Genomic DNA, 25679 nt, shown 5'->3' on the forward strand with positions numbered 1-25679 from the left:
CTGTGCTTTAAGATTGATTATTGAGGCTAGGATGTTAACAGTTATCTGTCATCCCCGCGAGATTCAGCCACTGTCCGGACACATATTGATGGGGGATCCCCTTTGAACCCACCCACCCGCTCCCCCACCCCTTGCTGACGGCCGGGAGGTGGAGATAGAGGACCTCTCGGTTGCCAGTCCTTGCTTCAGGAGCCACTGGACCACAGGACCCCTATTCATTACTGACGTTTTACGGTGTACTTCATTTGTTGTTCAATTAAATATTTATCAAATAAAAATTCAAATATGTATTGTGTGTAATTCATCAGCCGGCCGGAGTGATAAAGGAGTGGGCGGATGGGGGGCGCAGTCATCCGTTTAAGAAACCCCTCGTAGAGCGCATGCGCATGGATTTGAAGAGACTACGCCATATTGAATTCCCGTAGGAAACGGCTAGCAGTTTTTTTCCAGCTAGCGGTGTAAAGGGGCCACTTTATCAATGCTCCTAATACGGTTTAATGTTTAAATACTTCTCCTTTCGTAACCCCGGACAGCGTAGCGACCTTTCACAGGTCCAGGAAGCGGCGCAGATTCACAACGGGTTCGCTAGTGTCAGTTAGATACTTGTAGGGGGGTTACCAGAGAAAGAAGTTGAATGGATCCGAGGGTAGCTTGGATTCAGCCCGAACAGAAAGGACCTGCGAACGCCTTATGGATGCACGTCTGGGAGACCTCTCAGGGAGTACGGAGACTCTCCGCTCAGCAGCAGCTCCACAATCAAAACCACAACCAGTGTGTGAATTACGCTGCGTTGGATGTTTTAAAAAATGTGGCAACCGCGGTGGCATCGAGCAAGAGCGTTTGCAGCGGCAACGGTAACGCTGCTGCCAGTTTGAGCAACGGCAGCAGCCATCACAGCATCATGAACGGCACTACTAGTATTAACGGCACTGCGATATCATCGCTGGGGATAGCGCTGTCCAACGGGAACGTACGTAACTCCTTCACCACGGCAAACACCGCTGAACCAGGTGAGGGGAAAACCTTGCCCCAGAAGACGGGATCTGTCTCCTCCTCGTCCTCCTCGCAGGAATCCAGGACGGACAACCCCCCTTCCAGCTGCTCACTTGAGAGGACTATGGGTGGAAATGTAACGGGCAACATTAATAAAAACGTCGGGGGTGCCAATATGATTTTTAACGTTAGAGACAGCATGGACAATAATGTCAACCTCTACCACCACCATCACCGTCACATACAGGAGCACCCGGCTTTCAATTTGCAGCAGGTTTGCGTGAAGCGCCACCAGGTTCACCCCTCTGTACCTGTAAATCAGACACACAATCACCACCCAGGCCGAAGGAAAAGCGACAACAAAGCGAGCACTTATGGGATGAATTACTTGCTTTCAAACTGCACTAATGGCAATTATGCGAGCACTCTGACTCCCTGGAAGACGAGGAAATACAACCCTGGGGTTCTCGGGTGAGTGGCGGAACACTAACGTTCACTAACTGCTGTAACGTTAGGTTTTAAAAGCTAACGTTTGCCTTTTTGCCGCTGGTTTTAATGGTTCAGTGTCGCTGTACGTACTCAAATATGTGTACCAAATATTACGGCACACACAACATGATGTGGCTATTTATTAACGTTACCCAACGCAGTTGGCCGTGTACTAGTACACCCAGCATTGCAGTGTGAACTGGAGTTGGGCTGTTTGCTGGGCAGCTAAAAAGCTACCGTTAGATTTGCGTAAAGACAGCGACGTTCGGCCCGAGCTCGACCGGAAGTGTTGTGTTTTTGTCTGCTGAAGTTTGAACTGGGCCGTTAATGAATTACAATGTCTGACAAACTATTGAGTAGTACTATTTCAAATTACACACTGCGGGGACGTGTATAGTAATATAATAATCATATTATTGGATTGTCTTGTAGTGTTTTTTTTTTTCAATGGGTGATTTTTATTAATTTATTTAGAAGGTTTTGACCGGATATGTTGTCTTATCGTCTGTTTGTTAGCCTGACCGAGGAGCTAACTTAGCTAACGGATTTTCCCTTTGGCTCCATGTTAAAGTTCAGCAATTTAAAAACCAAACTAATAAACTTCACCCGACAACCACATACAATCAAACCGAATTAGAAAGGAGAGTTGAAAGTCTAAATAGCAGACCAAAATACGTATAAGATACAACCACATACCCAGGTGTTAGCTAACGGGGTTGGATAACATTTAACTTGTGTAATGGTTTGGGAAGTTCTCCCTCGGGCCATCTCCAGTGTGCCTAAACTATTCCCAATATCTCGATCAAGTAATCCGTCTGCATACATTGACAATATGATCATACTTTGGGTTTAAGGGAGAAACATGGATTTTGTTTTTTGCTTTTTTCAGTAGTTTTTTACTGCATTGCATTGCACTGAATGAATAAAAGTGCAGTAAAACTATCTGTATGAGTTATGCACATCGTCTTTACTCCACTGGGTTCAGTTCTGGATGATTGGCCTTTATACCCAAGTTATTGTGGATGCAGTCACAGTTAATTCTCTCTTTTTCCAGGTTATTCTTTATGCAGCTCTCTATCCGTGTGACATACCAGACAGGGAAGGGCCTTGATGTACATTTGTCCTATTGACAAAACTGACCAAAGTAAAAAATATCCATTTATGTGAACCCAGTTTGAGTACAGCTTAACTGGAGTATATATCTTTTTAGTTAAATCTCACTTTTTTGCTGTTTAGTGTTGATGAATTATTCGTAGGTGCTCTGTAAATGTAGTAAGAGTTGTGTTACTGAATATATGCACTTTTTTATGCAGTTATAACTGTAGTCATTTTGCTCTGACAGAAGCCTTCTTCAAAAAGCAAGTGGACAAGGAACTTCCAGATGTGTTGCAGGACCTTGTGATATTTGTAATGGCTGGTTGCACCCATCTGGGAATTTTCTTCACAAGGAATCGGTGTTGGTCATGAAAGCTCTTCCACATGCCTAATGCTAAGTTTCATAATAACCCTAATCATACGTTAACTGAAAATCTAAGTTGTTCATTTATGTTTTGTTCTGCAAACTGAACGAATGAATGAACAACATATTTCTGGGTATTTGTGGCACTACAAGTTTTCTGATGCAAGTTTTGGCTTGTGCACTGACTAGTCTTGCAGTAGTTTGCCTCCAGGGTACCCTTTGAAGTCCCACAGAGAGGGTTTTGCACTCCAAATTGAAAATACAAATCATTTTCTACTTTGATATTGTGATGATCAGAGATGAAGTTAGGTTAATAGAAAATTGTCTTGGTGTAGTTCTGTGTAGCAGTAAAACATTGATTCCACAGTAAGATATATGGCTCTCATGGTGTTGTGGTCATAGACTGCACCAGTGGACACCATTGATTACCTTAATTCGATGTCCTAAAGTTGTTAAAGAGGTGGTGTTTCACTGTAAACTTGTTTGTCAGGGATGGCTGTAGCAGCAGTTGTTATTTTGTCTATGTGGGGCCCAACAATAACCATGCCCTCTGTCAGCGGTGGACTATTGGCATGGATACGCCCTGGCTTGCTGGCAGAGAGTTTTCACCAAAGAGTGGGGCACATGGGCTGACTGCATTTCCTCCAGGGCTCTGGTAATTGATTGTGACAGTCTCCCTGTTCTGTATTTCACACTGACATCATGGCATGCATTCCTAGAAACATGAATGGCCACAGGGTTGAACAGAGTTCCACTGTTCGGAGGCATTTGACTGGTCAGAAATCTTTACATTATATGTGCCTCAATGTTGCCAGACACAAAACTGTAATAGCAATAACAATAATAAGGCCTGGAACTCTTCAGGCATACTCTAGCTGATATGGCCTTCAGTGTTTTACTAAAGCTTCTTTTCACATTCCTCTCAAAACTTCACGAAAGTGTGTTGTAGTACCTGTGTCTCAATGAGGACCAAATGTCCTCAATGCAATAGGAAGCATTCTGCAAAGTCTGCCTTCCTCCTTACCATGACCACTCTAGTTCTGTCTTATTTCTGGGCTGGTGGTTATGTTAAGGGCTCTGGTTACAGATGCTGTTATGGACAGGGCTACTTCTAGTATTAAGGGTAGGTTAAAGAAATAGGCTTTCACTCACACGATTTGTTTTCCTAAGAAAAAAGGAGGAGAACTTGGTATTCTATTCTATTTTGACGCAAAAAAGTTTATCATCATTAAAATGAATAAATCATTATAAATCTTTTTATTTTCATGAATTTTCAGACTACTAAAATCAAACATTTAATGTTGATTGGTGTCTGTTTGATATTCTATACATGTAACAAGTACAGAATCTAGTGTATTCTTTGTAATCCGACAGGTCAAGTAAAGTAGAAGTAACAAAACAAAATAGAAACTATGTAATGCTTTCAATTTAACATACTAGGGTTGTTTGGAAATTCCTCTGGTGAGTACACGTGTCTGTGCACCAATCCCATATCATGTTATTCATTAGCCTCGAAACGGGACCCTGCCACTCCCGGCAGTGTCCTGTTCGTCATTTTTTCCCCTCCAGGATGGTAATGTCATGACCCGCCTGACTGATTGGCTTACCCTAATATTCTCACCCTAAGCAATCTAACCAACCCAAGCTGTATATTGCTGAAACCACTTCCTGTGCGTGCCTTTTCTTTTCACGTCTTTTATTTTGACACACTTCAGGTGGAATAAAGGACGCCGTGTCTATAAGACAGCAAATTGACACTAGTTCAAATGGAAAAGTTATGCTACTCTGTTGCCTCATTTTGCTCTGCAGCATAAGGATTTTGTATTCGTACGAGCGCCTGGCTGGAACAGGAACAAGCTCTTACTGTAGCAAACTCAGGCCAGACAATGGTGTGGCTTACTGGTGGGAAGGAAGGGAAGAAAGAATGATGTTCAGAATAAGGCTGGAGGCTGAACATAAATAAACTCTTCAGAAAACATAAGCAAGCTTTACCATTGTCTGGCCTGAGTTCGTTACATACATACATACTGGTATTGGGAATGTACTGGAAAATCTCTGTAACATACTACGCTGTTGTTTTACTTCCCTGGCTCTGGCATGATGTGGGTTAATCAGATAGGCGATAAGAAGGAAGCATATCTTGGGCCATCTGGAGAGGGTTTTTTTTCTTCCCCCAAAGTGTAAGCCAAATCTTGTATGTGTTTAAGTCAAGTTTTAGAAGATATCCTCATGTGATTGTTAGTTGTATATAAGTTTGCAATAAGAAATATTCCAAAGCAAAAAACATATATCACATCATCTATAGTTGCTTCTCTTAATCCGCATCTGCATTAGTCTGTGTGTAGCATTACTATTAATGTGCTGAGAATAACCCTTATCTGTCATCTTCCTTTCTGTCCAGACTCCACGAGGAGGTGATGGACTTCTACAACTTCATGTCTCCCCGGCCAGAGGAAGCAGCTATGAGAAAGGAGGTGGTCAACCGGATAGAGATGATCATCAAGGAGCTGTGGCCCACTGCAGATGTAAAATACACACACACGCTTCTTTTTTGTTTGGACCACTGTGCCCCTTTCAGATTCTTAATATCTTAGAGAGCAGTCTCTTAAATCATACAGGCCACTCATGGAGGAGGAATTACTGGCACACACACTTAACTGTGATCTCAGATTGCTCATAAATCTTTTTTGAGATACTGTGTTTCTTTTTGAAGGTGAGACAGTGTTTGTACAGCATAACACCAACTCACTGTATATTTATATATTGTTTTGTTGAAGTAGACGGGACAGAACTTGCAAAAAAGTATTGAATTTGTTTTTAGTTTAAGTAATTGTAGTTTAAATGTAGGTTAGTCGGTCTTAAATGAGACACTTGGGATTCTGTAAAACTTAAAGGGAAAGGCCGATATTTTTTTAAAATATAGCCATGAGTTAGACGAGAAGATTGATACCATCTGTGTGATAAGTATCAAGCTACTGCCAGCAGCTGGCTAACTTAGCTTAGCACAAAGCCTGGAAACAGGGGGAAATGGGTCGCCTGGCTTTGTCTTAAGGTAACAAAATCCACCTACTGTTGTTGTATCTTGTTTGTTTAATCCATACAAGAACCACCGTGTAAAGACAACAGTTTGCTGTTTTACGGGGAGTTATGTACCGTACTATGTTTTTGGTTGGGTCCAGTAAATTCCTGGAGTCTCTGCTGGTTGCCCGGCAACTGGTCCTGGCCAAGAAATAGTTTGGCACACAGTATCATTCCTTTTAAAGCTAACCAGGAAGTGCATTATCCTGATGCTAATTGTCGTTTCCATAGATGAAATGAACAGGTCACAGAGTTAAAGTTAGAAAAAGTAGTTTAATTAAAACTAATTATAAATCATTGTCTTTTTAAAAATATGGTCATTAAGTGCACTGTCTGTGTATGTGTAGAAATAGTGATGAAGGATCCTGCAGCTGGTTGAGTAGTGCAGCAACATGGGGTTGATGTAATGCCCCTCTCATTACTTAATCATGTAAAACACGTGCAGTGGTGATTTGTTGGCTGCCAGTCATCCACTGTGAGTCAGATTGTCAGGTAAATGGATCAAGCCTGTGATTTGTACCGGCCTCCCTTTTCATTTCAACCTATTAATCCTGGCTTGTCTTTGTGCTATTGCCTTGTCGCATTAACTAAACGGGAAGGGAAAGAACTCCACTCTGCTTCCTTTGGAGAGCTTTCGTTTGCAGCCCCCAAACACAGCATTTTTTTCCCCCCTAGCTATTGTGTACTTAATTTGGCAGCTTACTCAACTTGGCAGTGTTTACTGTCTCGGAAGTGGAACCCGGAAATACCTAGTTCCTAGTTTGCAAACATTTGATTTGGATATATGTATCATCACTACAAATGAGCTGTTGTATGACACAGGATCTGGACTGTCAAAAGCGTGTCGCCAAACCCATTATAGTTAGAATGTGACAGGAGAGGCTGTGAAATATGTTTCTTCAAGTGTCCCACATTTAACCTTTCTATATATGTGTGCTGTCTCTAAGGTTAACAGATGAACTGCAGTGATTTTGGTCATTGTTTTGTTTTCATATTTCTTCAACCTTGTTTTTCCAGGTCCAGATATTTGGCAGCTTCAGCACAGGGCTGTACCTTCCAACAAGGTACGACACAAGCATTTAGGATTAAAGAAAACTCAAACTGTAATGTTTGCTGGCCAGTGTTTTAACATTCCGGGGGTGGGTGTTTTTTGCCCTCAGTGACATTGACCTGGTGGTGTTTGGGAAGTGGGAGCGCCCCCCGCTGCAAGAGTTGGAACAAGCTCTTCGCAAGCATAATGTGGCAGAACCTTTCTCCATCAAAGTGCTGGACAAGGCTACAGTAAGTAGTGGCAACCAGGACCATGTTTCTCAACTTTGCCGACACATGTCATGCTGTGTTCATATCGAGTCCTTTAAAACACTAGTTTGCAACAGTGGATGACCATTAGACACACTAGCAATTTTGAGAAAAATATATTCTAATATTGTTTGAAGGTTAATTTCAGTATTCCCAAAGGTTTTTTTTATCACAGTAAGTGTTAAAATAATTGAGCCCCAGTAAATGGGAAACCATTTAGAATAAACTCATCCAAATGAAAATTTGGCAGCACTTTTTACATTCCTAGAAAAGTTCCCCATCACTACAAATGGTTAGTTAGGAGTATAAAGCTTTGACTCCTTCACTCTTTTATCTCCATGGAAATATGAGGGGGAAAGAAGACACTCAATTAGGGTCTTCCATCTGTTTGCCCAATAGGTGGCACACTTTTATGTTTAACTGTACATATACAATTTACTGTTTATGCCCACTGTAATATCACAATAGCAGCTTGTCAGCTCTAGTTCACCCAAAATTAAAATTGGTCATTAACCACTCACGCTCGGGGCAGTGATACCTCACTGTCTAGCTAAAAAAGGCCATGTAATGTGGGTACCTAATCTGGTGGAAGTGTTTAGAGCTACAATCCCACAGTAGTATGGCAGCTCTGTAGCATGCACTATCATCCTGTGGGGTGTGCGCACGACCAGGCTAACCACTGCAAGCTGCAGTGCTGTCTTGACTGACACGATAATAAGTAGTAAATGTGAAGGATGTTTTTTTCCTCTCTGATTTTGGCACACAGTGAAAGTGTCCTTAGCTGATGAGTTGACTGTATATGTTTGCTAATATACAACTTTTTGTCCTTTTCAGGTGCCAATCATTAAACTGACAGACCAGGAGACTGAGGTTAAGGTGGACATCAGTTTCAATGTGGAGACTGGAGTAAAGGCGGCAAGCTTCATTAAAGATTATGTTAAGGTGAGATATACCTATGGTGAGATTGCTGTCAGGACCTACAGTGTACAGGTACTCTCGATATCTTCTTGTTATTTTATTTAATCATTGAGTCAGCCCAGAAGGCATCACATGACGCCCAGAAATCCATTTGTAGGTTTTGCTGCTCCATTTTAAAACCAGGGACGTGTGATTTGAAAACTTCACAGATTAAATGAAATCTGGCGACAACGCACATTACAAGCAATACATAAAAAGAGAGGAGAGCGCAGGAAAAGGTCACGTAGAGTCATTTTTTTTTAAAAAGCCACCAGAGGAGTCACATAATTACCATTTTACTGTGGGGTCTAAATACAGAACTGTGGAAATTCCCTCTGTGAATCAGGCAAGCCAGCAGTTTTAAAGCATGACACTCTCCTTCACTCCAATCTCACATTGGCTCGTCTCATTTCCAAAGTGAAGCTGGAACGGACCCCAACAACCGTGCTCGGTCTAATCTCCACTTAACTCGAACTGAGTCTGCGTGTTGCTGAGAACCTCGTTGCCAAATGTACTCAGCAGAGGTGAAATCCACCCCATGGCTCTGACAGAATTCCTGCTGAAGGTGGATCTCTGCTTAGTTGTAGTAACTAATGCGGGAGAGGAATTCCACAGGCTGATGTTCCAGCACGCTGCAAGGTTTTGGCTCTTGTCCTTTTGTTGTTGTTGCACTTTTGTGTTATGGTTCTCCTGGAGTACATGTCACAGCTTGAAAATTTGACAGCCACACTCTGCATCAGTTCAGTGATAGTTAATGTGTGGGTGTGACAGACTCCAGTGCAGTCTTGTCATTGAGGGGTCACCTCAAAGTTAATCCTCATATGTCAGGTTCCCATGCAGCCTGTTTGAGCAGCTATAGCTCCCAGTCTGGTTCTCACTTCTTAAAAGCATTTTTGAAAAGTCAACCAAGCCCTGCTGCTCCACTGGCACAGATATGCACACACATACCGCCAGGAGGTTATGCTTCTTTTTCAATTGGAAAATGAACATATTTGTAATTCCCATTCCCAGGCCCTCTGGGGTTTCAGCACATTATCAAGTCACAGGCACTAGGAAGCCTCATTGAATACCTTTTTAGAACGTTTGGCCCAGTTGGAAGCTAGGTAGAGTATTTATGTCGTAAGTAGGGGGTAGCAATTCATACGAGCAGCGATTTACAAATTATGATTATTCAACTGCCTCAGCTTAGTAAAACATTGAGATTGAATCACAGTGGTTCCAGCAGTAACCGTGCCGCTTATTTCTGGTTAGGCAGCATTATAGTTTCCTAAAAGAAAAACACAGTAAATGTGAAAACATGACTTGTGTATACGAATACTTCAGGCAACACAGCATTTCCACTTTGAGGCTGCAGGTAGTGCTAGTAAATCTTACTACTCTTACTAAAATCTCTAGTAAGTTGTTTAGCCAGAAACTGTCATAAAATCCACTGCGAGAGTTGTTTGCCTGGATATACAGTATGTATATTTAATGGTTTTACAAGATTGCAGTTGCTGAATCAATTCATGGTTTACAAAATTGAATTGACTCAAAGTTAAAAATTAATGGTAATTGCCCTTGAATTTGCCAGCCACAAATCAAATTGGTGTTTAGCCTAAGTTTCACACCTCTGGGGGTAGGTGATATATTTTATAATTATTTGCATCCATTTGAATAATTTGCTCTCTTCACTTTGAATGTAGTTTGGTCCTGTCTCTAACTCCCTGAACTCTATACATCTCACCAGAAATCCCCCTTCTCCTCAGTGAGTCATACAAACGAAGCCTGAATCCATTTTAAATCGACTTTTTCTTTTTCAGGTTCCTCTTACTTACTTCCAAGTTTGACTGAATAAACCATTCTCATTCCACATCTGTCTCCTCTTCCACTTTCAGATGTATCCCGTGCTGCCTTACCTGATCTTTGTGCTGAAGCAGTTTCTGCTGCAGAGAGATCTGAACGAAGTCTTCACCGGGGGAATCAGCTCTTACAGCCTCATCCTTATGGTCATCAGCTTCTTACAGGTACGGGAAGACACACACAATAAAAAGAATGTGTTGTAATAAGAGCAGAAAGTAGCTCTAGTGCCGGATTTGGTAGCAGTTGCACTTTGAAAGCAATTTTAGTGGTAGTAGCAGTGTTTATGAAAGTAAACTAAAAGTAGTAATACTGATAAGTGAGTAGTAGCAATAACAGGATTTATAGAATAGTTGCCAATGCATGGTAATAATTGTTTAAATGCATACAAATCCAATATTCCTGTGCTTGCCTTTCAGCTCCATCCTCGTATCGATGCCAGAAACCCCAATGAGAATTTGGGCGTGTTGCTGATTGAGTTCTTTGAGTTGTACGGCCGCCATTTCAACTACTTGAAAACAGGGATTCGCATCAAAAATGGAGGCGCATACATAGCCAAAGAGGAGATCATGAAGGCCATGACAAATGGATACAGGCCATCCATGCTCTGCATAGAGGACCCACTGCTTCCAGGTGTGTTTCACAAGGTTACAGTGATTACAGTGAATACAGGTGGTTCCTTTACTGAACTATTAGCTGATTCTAAAAACAAATACGTCTGCAAACAGCAAATTTCAAGCAGAAATGCATCCATCATAGAAGTTATAAGTCAGTCAGCATGAGTCTTAAAATTTGGTTTTAGGAGATGTTTAATAGTATTTGGGACGGAACATTAACCAAAAGTGTTAAAACTGAGTATTGGGGTGCTTTCACACATTAGCTGCATTTGCCAGGTTAGTGTGGTTCCTTTTGGGCTGGTGTGAAAGCTGTCAATCAAACCCTGATGTCGATCAAACAACCAGATGAAAAGTTGGTCCCCACTTTCTTTTCTTTTTTTTTTAAGTATTTTTTGGTGCTTTTATTGCCTTTTATGATAGTGACAGCTGAAGACAGACAGGAAAGGGGGGCATAGAGAGGGGATGACACGCAGCAAAGGGCCACAAGTCGGATTCGATTCTCAAAAGCTAAACTACTAATAAATCCTGTATATATTTATGCAAATTATTGCATTATGGTATTTTTCCTGATTTAATAGGTTAAAAGTTGGTTAAACTGCCCTGCTTGTATCCTACTCTATGTACTTTCAGCTCATTAAGTCCATTAAAAAGAGTTTGACAGCGATCCCACATTTATAAGCCCCGAATCATTACTGTACATAACACCCTCTTTTCACCCCGTCTCTACCTGGAATTTGATTTCCTCACCCTGATAATGCACTGATGATGCAGGATGTCACCAACAACTGGTTACACGCACGTGCATAATTTGCATATTTCTATTTATGTATTTGAATATCCCATAGCAAGGGAAGAGTTTAGAGTTCTTTCTACCCCTTAATATTTACTATTGTGTTGTTGTGTTTGTATTTGCTCCATGTAGGTAATGATGTTGGGAGGGGTTCCTATGGTGCCATACATGTCAAGCAGGTGTTTGACTACGCCTACACTGTCCTAAGTCATGCCGTGTCCCCACTTGCGCGGTCGTATCCCAACAAAGACTCTGAAAGGTCAGTATTATATCCATTCAACAGAATGAAAGAACCCCTGGATAAAAGTGGTGCTCTTTTAAACCCCCCCCCTCTCTCTCTTCCACGCAGCACCCTGGGCAGGATAATCCGGTTGACCCAGGAAGTGATCGACTACAGAGAATGGATCATTAAGAAGTGGGGGGGCAGGGATCTGGCTCGAACAGACAACAGAGGTAAGACTCCTCAGACTTTAATATACAATGAAGAAAAATTGCTTGTTCTTGCATTGATAACGATAAAAAAACAAAAAATTTTTTGTAGTTTCACCTCCCAAGGAGCCAGTGTCGGAGCAGGAGCCCTGTGTGCTCCGTGGCGGCGTCGGGTCGGAGGAGCAGCAGAGGGACTCTGTGTCACCCCACAGCGCGGACTCACCCATGTCCATCTCCAGCCCCCAGCAGAACTCTTCAGCTTCCTCTATCTCCTCACTGTCCGGATCAGACAACGTAAGGAAACGCACGAAGGCTGAGCAGACAGGCACACACTGTAAAGCCTTTTGCAAGATTTTATACTCAAAATGGTGGCTGGAAATGTACAGTGTCGAGAATCAATTAACATAACACCTTCCCTGTTGAACTCCTGTGTATACCCATAATGAATCAGCAGACAGCATGAAATGCAGTTGACACTAGTTGTTACAAAGCACCAATGACAAACGGATAAAACTGCTGTAAACCTGTATCCACCTACCTCAGTGATACATCATCTGGCACAACTATACTTTCTTGTGATTATGCAATTGGCATCTAACATAATGAAGTAATACTGCCACCCACCTATCTGATGGAAGGACACCCAATTTGCATCTAATTTTATTGTAAAATTAAGACAGAGACACACAGTAGCTACAAATGACACACCCAACCTTGCTCATTATCCTGTCCTTTTTGTGCAATTTGCCAGGACTCTGATTCAACGCTGCCGTGTCCCGGCCCTCCGTCGGCCCTGCCGCCGTACCCGTCTTTCCCGCCTCTGGGCCTCGCCTTGCCACCACGCCTCAGCATGGGCACCGGCAAGCCCGGCATGGGAGGACACCATCTCCTCATGCCTCCAGGCTCACAGGTAGGCGGCACAGCAACAACTACAGGCACTGGGGATTTAATTTGCTCAATTCATGCATGGAAATTAGGAACAAAAAAAGTATGTAGTGGTTAATATTTGGAATTGGAGTAGAAAATGAAGCATAAAAATCAGGGTTAGGTGGTGTTAAGTGTACTTTATACAATAGTTATTAAATTAAAGGTGTTCTGTAAGCGGGCATATACAGCATTTGATTAAAACAACCACAATTAATTATAATCATTATTTATTGTTCCTATTCTATTCTCCAGGCTCGCGTCTCACTGCCCGGTGGTCTAGCAATGCACTCCATACCTGGCAGACAGGTGTGTATAGACACCGGGCTCCCCCCCTTCTTCCACATGCCCCCCCCAGCCCATGCTCATGCCCCTGCCCCTTCCAGCCCCCAGCCTCCGCTCAGCCCCCACTCCAGCCACACACACAAGGTAGGCGCCGCATGCCACAAACGCACTCAAACGCACTGTCGAGGCAAACTTGTCTCACACACACGAGTTCACATTCTTTCCATCTCATATTTTCAGTTTCTCCTCCGCGGTCTCCATTCTCTGTCAAGTGTCTGATTTCTCTCTCACATCCACACACCCCACATATGAAATTGGAATCTGTAGTCCATAACTGATCAGTAAACAATGACACTATCAGTCCTGATAGTTTAAACATTTGGTGTGTACCTGTTTCTATGGGAAATTACATTATCCAACAACAACAGTTTAATCCAATTTTTAGTCCCTGCAGCCAAATGGTTTATTAAAGGGATGGTTTGACACTTATGTACTTTCTTGCCAAGAGTTAGATGAGAAAATTGATACCACTCTCGTATCAGCATGTTAATTATGAAGCTACAGCAAGCCTGCAATTAGCTTAGCTTAGCATACACAATGAAAGCAGTCGTGGCTTTATCCAAAGGTAAAAAAACAAGTGCTTACCAGCAAATAGTCTGGCATTTCACCCCCTGTAAAACCTCCACTCTTAGCTTTTACATTTTTATATGAATTACACATGGCATGTATTTGCCAGCGTTACAGGTGCCTGGTATAGAGGGCTTTTATTAACCTTTGGAGTGAGCCAGGATAGATGTTGTCTCCTGCATTCAGTGTGTATGCTAAGCTAATGGGATTTCCCACTGTTTCCAGCCTTTATGCTAAGCTAACCACCTCCTGGTGGTGAGAGTACTATCAATCTTCTAATCTAACTCTCAGCAAGAAAGAGAAAACACAAAAAAAGAGCTGAGTAAATATATGTAAATGTAAAAAACTGTCCTCACAATAAATGGTATTATACCACCAATGTACACTAGCATGGATTTGATTGGTTAATGCTTTCTCTTCTCTACTCCTCAGAACGGAGTCAAGTTCAACGTGAAGGGCTTCCAGCCGCTGGTCAACAACCCTGTCCTGGCTAACCGCGGACACACACATGCTCACACGCACACACAGTATCACCGCAACACTTGGCGACGCAGAAAGAGGGACAGCCTACCGGTTAGCCTCAGCAGATAGAAACCACTCCCCCCACCCCCCACTTTTCCTGCCTCTCCTCTCTGGCTGCAAGACCCTGGCTCTTCGTTCGTCTCGAAGGAGGATGGACAGGCGGACAGGCAGACAGAGGACCAGAGACCAGCAGTTTTCACTCTGGGGCTGCCGCTTACATGGAACAACAGCCCTCAGCTCTGCATCTTCCTCCTACTATCTCTACCTTTTTCCATTTCTGCATGACTTTTGGTCACAGTTTTGTAGTTTCAGTATTATGTTACTTTCAGTATTTTGTTTTCCTCATCTTTGTTTCAGGTCGGTTCCTGTTTTGTTTTTTTTGTTAATTTTTGTCGAACTTGGTGGCGATTACATTACCAAGCTCACTTGACCTCATCTTGACCCTTGCAGCCAAGCTGCCTGTGGTTCAGTGTTAATTTTTTTTTTTTTTTTTACAGTTTATACACTTAAGAACGGTTTTTCATTTTGTGCAATAATGTTATTTTTCTTTTTTGAACTAAAGTTAAATGCTTATTTAATTTTGTGTGTATATGTAAAGGCATTTTTATACTGTTTTATTTTTGTAGAATTTTAAATTTTGTTTACGAAACCTTTCCCCAGGCAGCATCTCTGGAGTGTGTGTGTTCACAAGTTGTTTTTTTGGTGTGTGTGCGGGAGTGTGCGCCTGTCATTAGGTTGAGATGGACCCCCTCCTTCTCTTCTTCTCTCCTCTCTTTACTTGTGTTGTTGTGTTTGAAAAAAAGAGGCAGGAGCAGAAAGGGATACGTAGATCTTGTCTTGATATTCCTCCCATTTTTCTTCCTCTGTCTTCAGAAAATGGGCGAGGTTAACATGAAATTCCTCGTGGAAGTTTTGTTCCTCGGTCCAGTTAGTCTAAGGCATCCTGGAGAGAAGTGGGGGGATGAAAATTGCACCCTGGGATATCCTGAGAAACGAAGGTAGAGGATGGTTTTGGCCTAAAAGAGGTAGCTCCTGAGCAGATAGAGCTTTAGCAGTGCCACCTCGAGATTGTGTGAATGTGTTTGTGTCTGTGTGTGTCTGTGTCCCTTATGGGACTGTGTTGTTGCCATATTTTGTCAGTCAGGGGAAGGCTGGCAGTGGCCTGCTGGTTTTGTCTTGGCCATCGTTCTCTCCACTGGAAGCGTTTTTTTTTTAAAAGAAAAGCTTCCAGACAGTGCAGGATTTTGGTATGAAAGAGCCTGTTCTGTTAAACATATATGCTAGCGTGTTTTCATTTTTGTGCTCGTCTCTTTTTTTATCACATGTTGTAGGAGGGTTTGGGCCAAGAAGGCAACAGCTTATCTCACTTGAATTTGAAGATCAAGGTTAGGATTAGAGGGCAGAAAGCCACTGATTCCAGGTCAGAGAAATCCTCTTATCCTCTTTATTGGAGGGACGTGGTTGTGGAAATCTGATCCCAGGGCTGAGGTCAACTCTTGCCCGCAGCTGTAAATCAGTGCAGACCAACACTAAGATGCTCAGCGATAAGGTTTTCTCCTTTTGTGGTCCGGGACAAAGGAGAGGGAGGGGGAGTCTTCCTGAACCAAGGACCCTAGTGAAAGGGAATTATATTTTGATTCCATTCAGGAATCTAGTGTATATTTGATTGCCAGGTACTTCCGCTAATTGTTTGCAATGCCTTTCTTTGTGTTTACTTGGAGAGTGTATACGTCGTTTTTCCGCGAGCACACCGTGTCACATAAATACACACACTCACAGACAGGACTGTCGAAGGCTGTGACTCGCCCAGAACACTACACACGCTGGTGTTATTACTATGCAAGTGGATTATTATAATTATTGTGTCAACTCTCTTGTCTTTCAATTTAGGTTTTTGTTTTGTTGTGTCGTTCCCCCCCCAAAATGACAAACACTGCTTGTTGGACTGGAGTAACATTACTGACTTTCAGACTCGCAAGCCAAATCCTGTGAACTACAACCACATCCCCTGACCCCCTTGTATTTGTATGAAGGTCCTGACATGTTTCAAAGTCTAGTTTTCTACATGTATCCGCCAGATGTAAGGAATGGGGGATGTTAATGTCAATGGTTGGGGTCTGGGTCTGTGTAGTGTGTGACAGTGAAACGTGTGTGAGAAAGTATTGAGACTCATGACTTGCCACCACAGGTTTTTTAATCGGGCACCTCGACAGTTCATGAGAAAGTGCACCCAGAGAGCGACTTGCCCTCTGCAGGTGCACTCCAGAAGTGTCCACCAACAATTCTTTACCTTTTTACTGAGACTCTGTTCAATACTGTCACACTATGTTTTCTTTTTCTTTGAACCATGGCAACTCTGATCCCTCAGTCAAAACTGCACCAGGCATCAATTCAATATTAGATGAAGGGTTTCTGTTTTGACCGATGGTTTACAGGCAAAGCAGATTATGAGCTAATCATCACCTCCATCTAGATAAATTCTTTTCACTTTTTAATGATTTGACCAAAAAAAAAATCATTAGAAACACCATCGCTGTTCCGAGATGTGCTCAGCGATCCTAACTTACCCTTTCAGATCGTTAGTCCCTATGGATATTTTCCAGATAATTATTTCCATCTGTAGGGAGGTGATCACGTTGGCGCATGAAATGCTCCGTTACATGCAACCCTTGCCCGATTATATAAATTGGATAACAAGGTGGATGTAGTTGGCGAGCCCTTTTAACTCTTTCAAACTGCATCCCTGACAGCCACGTCTGCTTTTAGAGATTAGAACCAGCGGTGACGAGAGGCTGAAGATGCAATTGCTAATGGAAGGTTGTTGACTGGGTTAGAGTTGCCTGCATCTTCACAGCAAAGACTTGACATGCAGTATCCTAAGAAGTCTGTATGGATTAAAATCTCTGTGCATCTCAGCGGTCCAACACAGCTCACTCTGCGTGTTCACTTTTCCTTCGTCTCTCTCTCTATCCGATGGTGGTGGGAACGGTTAAACAAATGTCTTAGTTGTGCTCTGGCACATTGCCTTTCACTTCACACTGATTAGTGTAAGTGACGGGGAAAGGGAAGCAACAGAGAGTGGCCAGGACTGCTGAGATTTTGGCGTACACATGTACATGTAGATGCAATGTAATATTACCCCCATTGCAATACAATGAGGGATTTTAAACTGGCGGCTGCTGTTTAGAGAAAGATGGCAGCCCCTCTATGTCCTGGCTGATTCATGTGAGCAGTGGCCCTCTGAATGGACACCTAGCTACCGGTGGCCAGAGGGAACCACTGCCCAGCTTTTGTTTTTGTTTTTTTGTTTTTTTTTTGACATTTTTATGTAAATATATTTTTTTCTATTTTATTTTTTAATAAACATTTTAAAACTGCCAGTCGGTGTGTGTTTTTTGAACGGAAAGTGAGATGATATGGGTACTTAAAGGCAATAATAAATGTTTGGCCACTTGGGGGCAGCCCAACAAACTATAAACATGTATACAGTTGTTATGGTGAAAAGGTTAGCAAACAGTTGTTTATATACACTTTCACCAGCAATATTTGGAGCCATGTTTTGGAACATCCAATAGTCCAATATTCACTTTTCTTTAAAGGGCCCCCTACACATGCATTACAACATGGACAAATAGTCTGCTTGGAACAATAATAAGTGTCTGATATGTTTTTTTCTGCAGCACAACGCACAAAGCTCTGATTAAATTCAAAATAGACGGCAACATGTGAGACCTGGCAAGCCCACGAAACCGGCAGTTTCCTATTACGTTCAAAAACCAACATGGCAACAAAATCAAGGCTTTAAAATGGTACTTCACACACCAAAGGGTTATGTCACATCACAATTCACAATTGATTAAAATCCTTAGAGTGATCCACTCCTTTGACCTCATCATAAATTCCAGAATCTATGAATATCCCAATTTTGTTTTCCTGCTGGACACAAGATGTCACTTACTTCACTGTACAGTCCTTCAGTGTGTGTGCACTGGTGGCTTTATGTTTCTTGTATAAATTACAAATTGGACCAGGATTGACATTTCAAATTATGCTCATAGGCCACGCCCCTTAAAATCAGATTTTCAATGAGCACAGAGTAACTCCACTTTCAGCAGATGAATGTGAAAACATCTTTAAGTGTCAAACTCTGCACAGACATCATTCTGCACAGTGAAGCTCAAACATCCAACTGTAGGAGCAAGAAGAAAAACAGATTTTTGAGTGGAAGAAAATATCTGTCTCTTTAACTACTAAATCCTCCACTATGTTTGCTGCTTTTGTCTGTTGTTCTGGTGGTGGGGAGGAAGGGCACAGTGGGTTTATCAGAGCTTTACTAGTTGGAAAGAACTGTCTGCTGTGTCTGTGAGTAAAGCTGATGAGACTGAAACAAAACAGTGAAGGTGCAGGTCATAAAACCAAAACATAGTAACCCCTTTTCACATTACACATCACCTACTGTCTGTGTAAAAATATAGATTGGTGCACTGTTAACTTGCCATTCTTGAAAGTAACCTATTTGTCTCCAATAGACCCTTTTTCACAGCAGCCATTTTGATATTAAATAGTAGGGTAAACACAGTGCTACCAATGATACTAATTAAGGTTCTGTTCTATTTAGTGAGTCAACATGTTCAATAGCAGCACCCTGACTCTGTTTGACCTGGATGGAATGGCAAACAATTGAATTGGTAACACCTGTGTTTACCCTACTGTTTCATGTCAAAATGGCTGCTGTGAAAAAGGTATATTAGTCTAAAACTCCAGGTTTTAGGGTTCAGTTCCTACTGTGTCTGTGTGGCTCTGGTATCTTCGTCAGTGAACATGTGATTCTTCTCACCAACACTGGGTGGTGCACACGTACTGCTGCTGGTGCTGAACTAGGAGAACCTCTCAAACACAAGGCTGCTCTACATTGCTGAGCTCCCTGGTGTCTTCAGTACGCTTAAACCCAGACACCAAATATAGAGGCGTTAACTTCACATCGCCAGACTTTGTCCACAAGCTTCACATTCAGTCACACCGAGCCTTCAGTGGATGTCAGGTGTTTGTATGTGTGTGGTTTTGTTCAGGATTAAGTGTACTGTCTGTGCTGGCGGCGGTGCTTCTCATGATAGAAAAGAATAAGTCCAGCCAACTCTGAAGCACCCGCCCAGGCATCTTCGTGACGATCCTGATCCACTCATCTTAACCCCGCTGACCTCTGAACAGCGATAATGCCGAACTACAGTGGAAGCCTTGAAGAAACTGGACCAAAAGCTTTGGTTGCACAAGGTGAAAGGGACCAAAACGTAAGAACATTTGAATTGTAAAGCAGCAACCTGTTTAAAGGTGAGACATATGGATTAGTGTTCAAAGCAAGTGAGGCTGAATGAAGATGAGGATGACAGCAAAAAAGATGAATCAAAGGTCAAAGGAGGAGTCTGAGTGCTCTTAAGGGGACAAACTCCAATAAGAAAGTTAAAAGTCAGAGGCGAGTAAAGAGCTTATCTTCTAATGCTGTTGACATATTGAACTTGTCTCTTTCCGACAGAAAACCATCCATGATAACTAAGCTGGAGAGGAATCTGCCCGATAAACAGATGTCTGAGCAGTGCCAGCCTTACAACCTGATGACCCAGGCCAGCAATCTCTCCTCAGCCAAAGCTGAATTAAACGACTTTGAGTGGGAAAGCGTGACGCACGTCTGAATGAACCAGTCTCTCACAAGTCAGTGATCAGCTGCATCCACACTTGGTTTAGAGAGAGAGTAGGAAGAGTTTTGACATTTATAACAAGGCATTTTCCACTAATAACCAGCATATTCACAGTTTGCATATGTTTATGAGCTATGAGAAGTTTAAAGCTGCTATAATCAATATTCTTGTCAACAGTCGATCAAAAAAAAAAAACCAACTCAATTTTAAGTTACCTGCCCAGCACCAAATCACAGACAGGCCAAGTTAGGTGGAACATTTAGCGTTAGAGAAGGTGGATATTGGACTTAAATTTGCTTGAGGATGAAATAATAATGTTCCTGAGTCTGATCAATGTGTAAATAAACCACTGTTTGCTAACGTGTTCACCATATCAACTTAAAGGTTCAGTGTATAACATTCCCAGTTTGTCAAATACAGATGCGAGCAGTGTTCAGTTAGTTGCAATCTTCACCACTAGATGCCAGTAAAATCTTATACACTGGTCTTTCAGTATGTTAAAATGTCAGTTTTGTGTTTACAGGTGGCATCTGCTGCCCCCAAGTGGCCAAAAAATGAGTTCATGGAAGGTAAACCAGTGTGATTCTCCCATGTCAGGTTGTTTGATTTGAATATGGCTGAATTGAGAAAACAGGGATTTAAGGAATTTCCAAAAAAGAAACATTTTGTATAGATACAATATTTTTTTCCTTCTTTCCTCTACTGTGAATCCTCAGATTTATATAGGAGGATCTGATCCCCGGAACCCGTGCAACATAATTAGCCATTATCATAATAAATACCCCTGACACTGAATGACAGTGAGTGGTAACAAGATAAATTAGATGATCTCATGATATGACAAACCAGGTGCCATTGCTTACAAACCTGATTTATGGGTTGTATTTACAGAGAGAGATCACTTTCTCTAGTACTTAATGATGCTGTGAAGCTGCAGTGTTTGTCCAGGGAGTCTTCAAACTCAACGATCCTCCACTTCTCAAGATTTTGTGCTGATGGAAACAGAGCCAAACAGCATTTTAACAAGCCTGGTAAGAATTCCTCAAAGTATAGCAATCAAAGGCAATTAAAAGCCTGATTAGATTAGCATTTTGTCAATTCCCAGATACTTTGTGTATCTCTCAAATAAGGCATTTCTGTCAAGGGATCAAATGCAAAACAGGCAGAGTGTACAGCATGGGTTAAATCACTATGTTTGATTGAGAAAAACATTGCCTGTCGTACTTAATGAATCCCACAGTGTTCGTCTTAATGAGGAATCAGGAGTTCTCAGTGTGGGTGGTATCTTTCTCTCTCTCTCTCTCTCTCTCTCTCTCTCTCTCTCTCCCACCTACCTACCTTGATTGCTACATATCTAGGTCATCTCAGTGTGTTTTAATCACCGTTGGGTTGAGAGAGACCCAGTGGGGTGATGAAGCCCACTTTTCCCTCATCAAGGTAGGAAGTCTGCTTAATTTCCAGCACATCGTCAGTTCTACTGCAATTATCATTGTTCACGCAGCTGCATCTGGGGTGGTGTCCAATTCAATATTCACAAGATGCTTTTTAGCCTTGATTGTTTTTAGCCCTCAATATATTTTTTATTAGATATAGGATACAGAAGAGGAGATTCTGTTTTGACCTTTCAATATGTGTGCGCTCCAGTAAATCCATAAAACAGGATTGATCTTCATCCCTGTTGATTTCCCATATGAGTGCAGGTGGATGTGTGACACCCAGCAGGCACAAATAAGAGTGTCCATACGCTGACTGGTGGGTGTATGACTATCTTGCTGTTATTGGTGTGCGTAAAACAGCAACACACAGAGGGAACCATGCTCGAATCCAATCGTAATTCTCTCTGTTCCTCCTGAGCTCATGCTGCTCTCTGTTTTAAAAAAAGTGACAACTACAGATTTCTCTCAGCAGGCTTGCCAGCATCATGCATCCTAATTATTCATTTAATTACCCAAGACAAGCTTAAAAACCCAACAGATTCCTAAACACAGAAGAAATGTGCACATGTGCAATATAGTCGACCACACAAAGGCCCTTTATCTGCCCCACACAGCTATTCTGAAGATCAGATGTCACTGTCACTTTGCACCTCAAGCTCTACTACAGTGTTTCTTCCAGTTCCCAGTCTGTAAATACAACTTGTTGCTGTCAGCAAATATTTTTAATCAGGAATAGACTGGACCAGTGGGCCATATTGATCAAAAATAGACTCATCCTGTGATGACAGTCCTTTATATATATTTTTTCTGATATAGCAGTCAAGTGACAAAGATGTTGTTTTTATTTATTTAGAATTGAAGATACATGTATTTAGAACATTTTCATATATATGATATAATATTTTAATATTTTGGGGTTAATGCACCCACAAATCACCTCTAAATTATTAATCTTATCATTAAAGCTGCATTCATCATTCATTTAAATATGATATATATATATATAATATCATATGACAGAGTAATGTGAAAGGGGATGCTTATATATAGTGAATCTATTAGTTTGTGGAGTACAGTTTTGAAACCTTGAATCGGGCATTATGGCACCATGTTGGTTTTTTGAAATCAGCCGCAGTGACGTAATGCGAGTTGAGCTGCACTCTTCTTGCTTCGCTTGGTTTTAACGTCTGTAGCAGTAGACAATTGTTGCTTGCCTGCTGGTCAGGCACATGAGCAATAGGCAACTCAGTAACAAAATTTTGAAGAGCAAAAGCAAAGTTGCCAACAGATTCCAAGCATGTAGACAAAGGTCCATGGAAGACAACCAGCAGCTTCTGTAGATAGAAACAGCTCATTCTAATCTAAGGTTAAAAAAAACACAACGATTCTTATTCAGGTCATTATGCGCTAATGAAAACATACCTATAAGCACTATATTCTCAATTATGACAATAGATCCCCCTAAATGTTAAACACTAGACCTTTAATTGGTTTAATGATTGACCATATCAACTTTACAAGGTGATGATATGTCAGATTGTGTTTTCAGTTTGTTCAACTGCCCCCAGTTGTCCAAAACATTTATCAATGCAGCTTTAACAAAAATGTTGTTTTCATGTCAAGGTGAGCAATCTACAGAAACAGTAGTTGTAAAAGTAGTAACAGACATCAGTATTAACCTTCACATTAGTCTCTACCACTTTATCAGCCGCCATTCATGCATGCTCATGTCATAACTGCAGTATTTCCCATAGCACATAAAGGCAGCATAGCTCCGTCGTCCTCTCTCCATCTGCTTATGTTGCCTCGTCTTCTATCCTGACACTGTGCCTCTGTCTGTATGTGGGAGGGTGTTGATGCAGAATTAGTGTGTTAAGGCCACTCTTCCTCAATGTGCTCTCATTCTGTCACTGCCTTTAGCGCTGTGTGTGTGTGTGTGTGTGTGTGTGTGTGTGTGTGTGTGTGTGTGTGTGTGTGTGTGTGTGTGTGTGTGTGTGTGGAGTGGGTAGCAGGTGGTCAGCACAACCACACCTGTTGTGATGGAGTATAAGAGCTCATATAGAATACCCCATTTATAGCACAATGAACACATGCATAGATGATGAATGGGATGTGGTTTGACAACGTGGTAAACCAGGCATTGTAGTATACAGTCTGGGTCTCACACACTTGCTTATATCCACTGGTCAGTGTGTGTGTGTGTGTGTGTGTGTGTGTGTGTGTGTGTGTGTGTGTGTGTGTGTGTGTGTGTGCGTGCGTGCGTGCGTGCTGCTCTGCTGTGCGTGTGTGTGTGTGTTTGTGTTTGACTTAATGTTTAGGGTTGTTTCCTCAAGTTTTCTCTCCTTCCTCCTCCTCCTCTCTCACTCTAAATTACACTTCTCAGAATAGTTCCACAGTGATGCTTCTGCCACTTGGGGAAGTTTATTTGGGTGTCTATGCGTTTGTGTGTCTTTCGTGTGTGTGTGTGTGTGTGTGTGTGTGTGTGTGTGTGTGTGTGTGTGTGTGTGTGTGTGTGTTAATCTTGGTAAAGACCGGGATTCCCCTAATTTGAGTAACATTGCTCAAGGGCTGATGAAAAACAAGCATTTATCACACTGAGCGAAGGACAAGTTGGACAAAGGAAAAGGGGCTCACAGTTCAAGTTATCTCTCTCTTGCACAATTACAACCACACACGCACACATGCACTCCTAAACTGTGACAGGGGTTGTGTGTGTGTTTGCGTGCAAGGAGCTGAGCTCAGTTCATTAATCTTGTCTTTGTTGTGTCAAGGCAGACCTAATTAGATTACATTACACACACTTATTCAAGGCAACCAAGCAGGAAGCATATGATATGTTGCAATATGGTACGAGCACACACACAGATACACACACACACACACACACACACACACACACACACACACACACACACAAACGCAGGGATAAAACAGACGTAGACACCAAACGCTGCGGATTGAGACCTCATCACACATTTGTCAAATGCCTCTGTTGCCACCAGAGGGGAGATTTGATGTGACAATGAAATCCAGATTCGCACCAATCTCCACGGGGTCAAAAGCCATCGGGGTGGCGCAGATTCACAGTCACAAGAGACAGAATGAGCAACACTTGATGGCTGCTAATACATTGCACATCGTGTCATACAGCTATCAGCTTGTCAGGGGGAATCTGGGTTATAGCGATGCGTGACTCCAGACATCAGTCATTCCTTCTATCTCACTGCCGTCTTTCCTGTTACTAAAATAAATATTTGGGCTTCTGCTCTCAACAACAGCGCCCTGCTTTACATTCAGGAGGTTACTGACACTGACAACTTGATCCTCTTCTGATCAACCACTGGAGCAGCTGGAAGAAGTTGAGACTATTCAAATCTCTGTCATGTTTGAGACTGTAGTTAGTGGTGTTGTTGAAACGGAGAGCATGATATTAAAACCGTAGTTATGTTACGTAATTAAGATGAATGATACCACCGTGGTAAACACTTTTATGTGGAATAATTCTACACATGTGGAACTGCTGCAGAGTTTGTCATTTCTCCAGTATCTATAATTGCTATGAGTATTTATATTCATGCTCTAGTTTCTGCCTGTTTGTTTGTTTTGTTTTATGCGGTTGTGAGTGTAACAGGGAGTTTGTTGTTAATCCCAAGACAGCAACCCACAGCCCAAAGTGACTGAAATACACCGAACATGAGCTACAGCATCTGTTGAATTCTCGTCATGAGTCATCGTCGCTTAAAATTTGTTAACTTTAGACTCGACTTGACAAAATTAAAAAAGACTTGCAACTTGGACTTACACACCAGTGACTCGTGACTTCCTCTTGACTTGAAAAGATTTTCATTCCCAGCAAGTAGCGATGCTATGCTAATTGGTTAATTCCCCAGATCCAGTTTGTTTGAACCTATCCGACAGCATCCAATCAAGTTGCAGGAGAGAGCCATGAAGAACTGACATTACCTTACGAGTGCCATTGGAAAAAATAATACCAAAGATAATTTTGAGACTTTCTCGTGACTTGAAAACAATTGCCTTCCAACCCACCTCTGGAATTCAGATTTACAGAATTGTAAGTAACACTACTGTGTACAGTTGCTTTTAGTCGCACAGTAAACTGTACAGTTGAGTCTCACGGCTCTCATTAACTCCTTATATACATCACTTGGCGGCCATTTTCTCAGACAAGCTTGCCTTCCTGCCCAGCAAGAGCAGCTGGAGTAAATGACTAATGGGTGAAGAAAG

The 25679-nt window shown here is 42.0% G+C and overlaps 1 protein-coding gene across 2 annotated transcripts; it reads left to right on the forward strand.

The window, feature by feature from the left end:
- Positions 1-413: 413 nt before the first annotated feature.
- Positions 414-17685, forward strand: tent4a (terminal nucleotidyltransferase 4A). Of its 2 annotated transcripts, none has more exons than XM_051389738.1 (13): positions 414-1464; positions 5343-5466; positions 7037-7083; positions 7180-7300; positions 8153-8260; positions 10150-10278; positions 10531-10744; positions 11651-11777; positions 11868-11971; positions 12060-12241; positions 12699-12857; positions 13127-13300; positions 14216-17685. In XM_051389738.1, the coding sequence occupies exons 1-13, from the start codon at positions 635-637 to the stop codon at positions 14372-14374; spliced, it is 2478 nt and encodes an 825-aa protein (XP_051245698.1). In that variant the 5' UTR covers positions 414-634; the 3' UTR covers positions 14375-17685. The 2 variants fall into 2 exon arrangements, with proteins under 2 accessions (XP_051245698.1, XP_051245700.1); XM_051389740.1 differs by having other exon boundaries at positions 13127-13180.
- Positions 17686-25679: the final 7994 nt, after the last annotated feature.

The sequence above is a fragment of the Dicentrarchus labrax genome, unplaced genomic scaffold, assembly GCF_905237075.1.
Source record: "Dicentrarchus labrax unplaced genomic scaffold, dlabrax2021, whole genome shotgun sequence".
Taxonomy (NCBI): Eukaryota; Metazoa; Chordata; class Actinopteri; family Moronidae; genus Dicentrarchus; species Dicentrarchus labrax.

What these genes read in the sequence shown, in the direction of transcription:
- tent4a (XM_051389738.1), top strand. Translation starts at nt 635, where the DNA reads ATGGATCCGAGGGTAGCTTGGATTCAGCCCGAACAGAAAGGACCTGCG. An exon ending in GGGCTGTACCTTCCAACAAG is followed by an intron (nt 7,084 to 7,179) that starts GTACGACACAAG and finishes TTTTGCCCTCAG; the next exon opens with TGACATTGACCTGGTGGTGT. An exon ending in AGAGGACCCACTGCTTCCAG is followed by an intron (nt 10,745 to 11,650) that starts GTGTGTTTCACA and finishes TGCTCCATGTAG; the next exon opens with GTAATGATGTTGGGAGGGGT.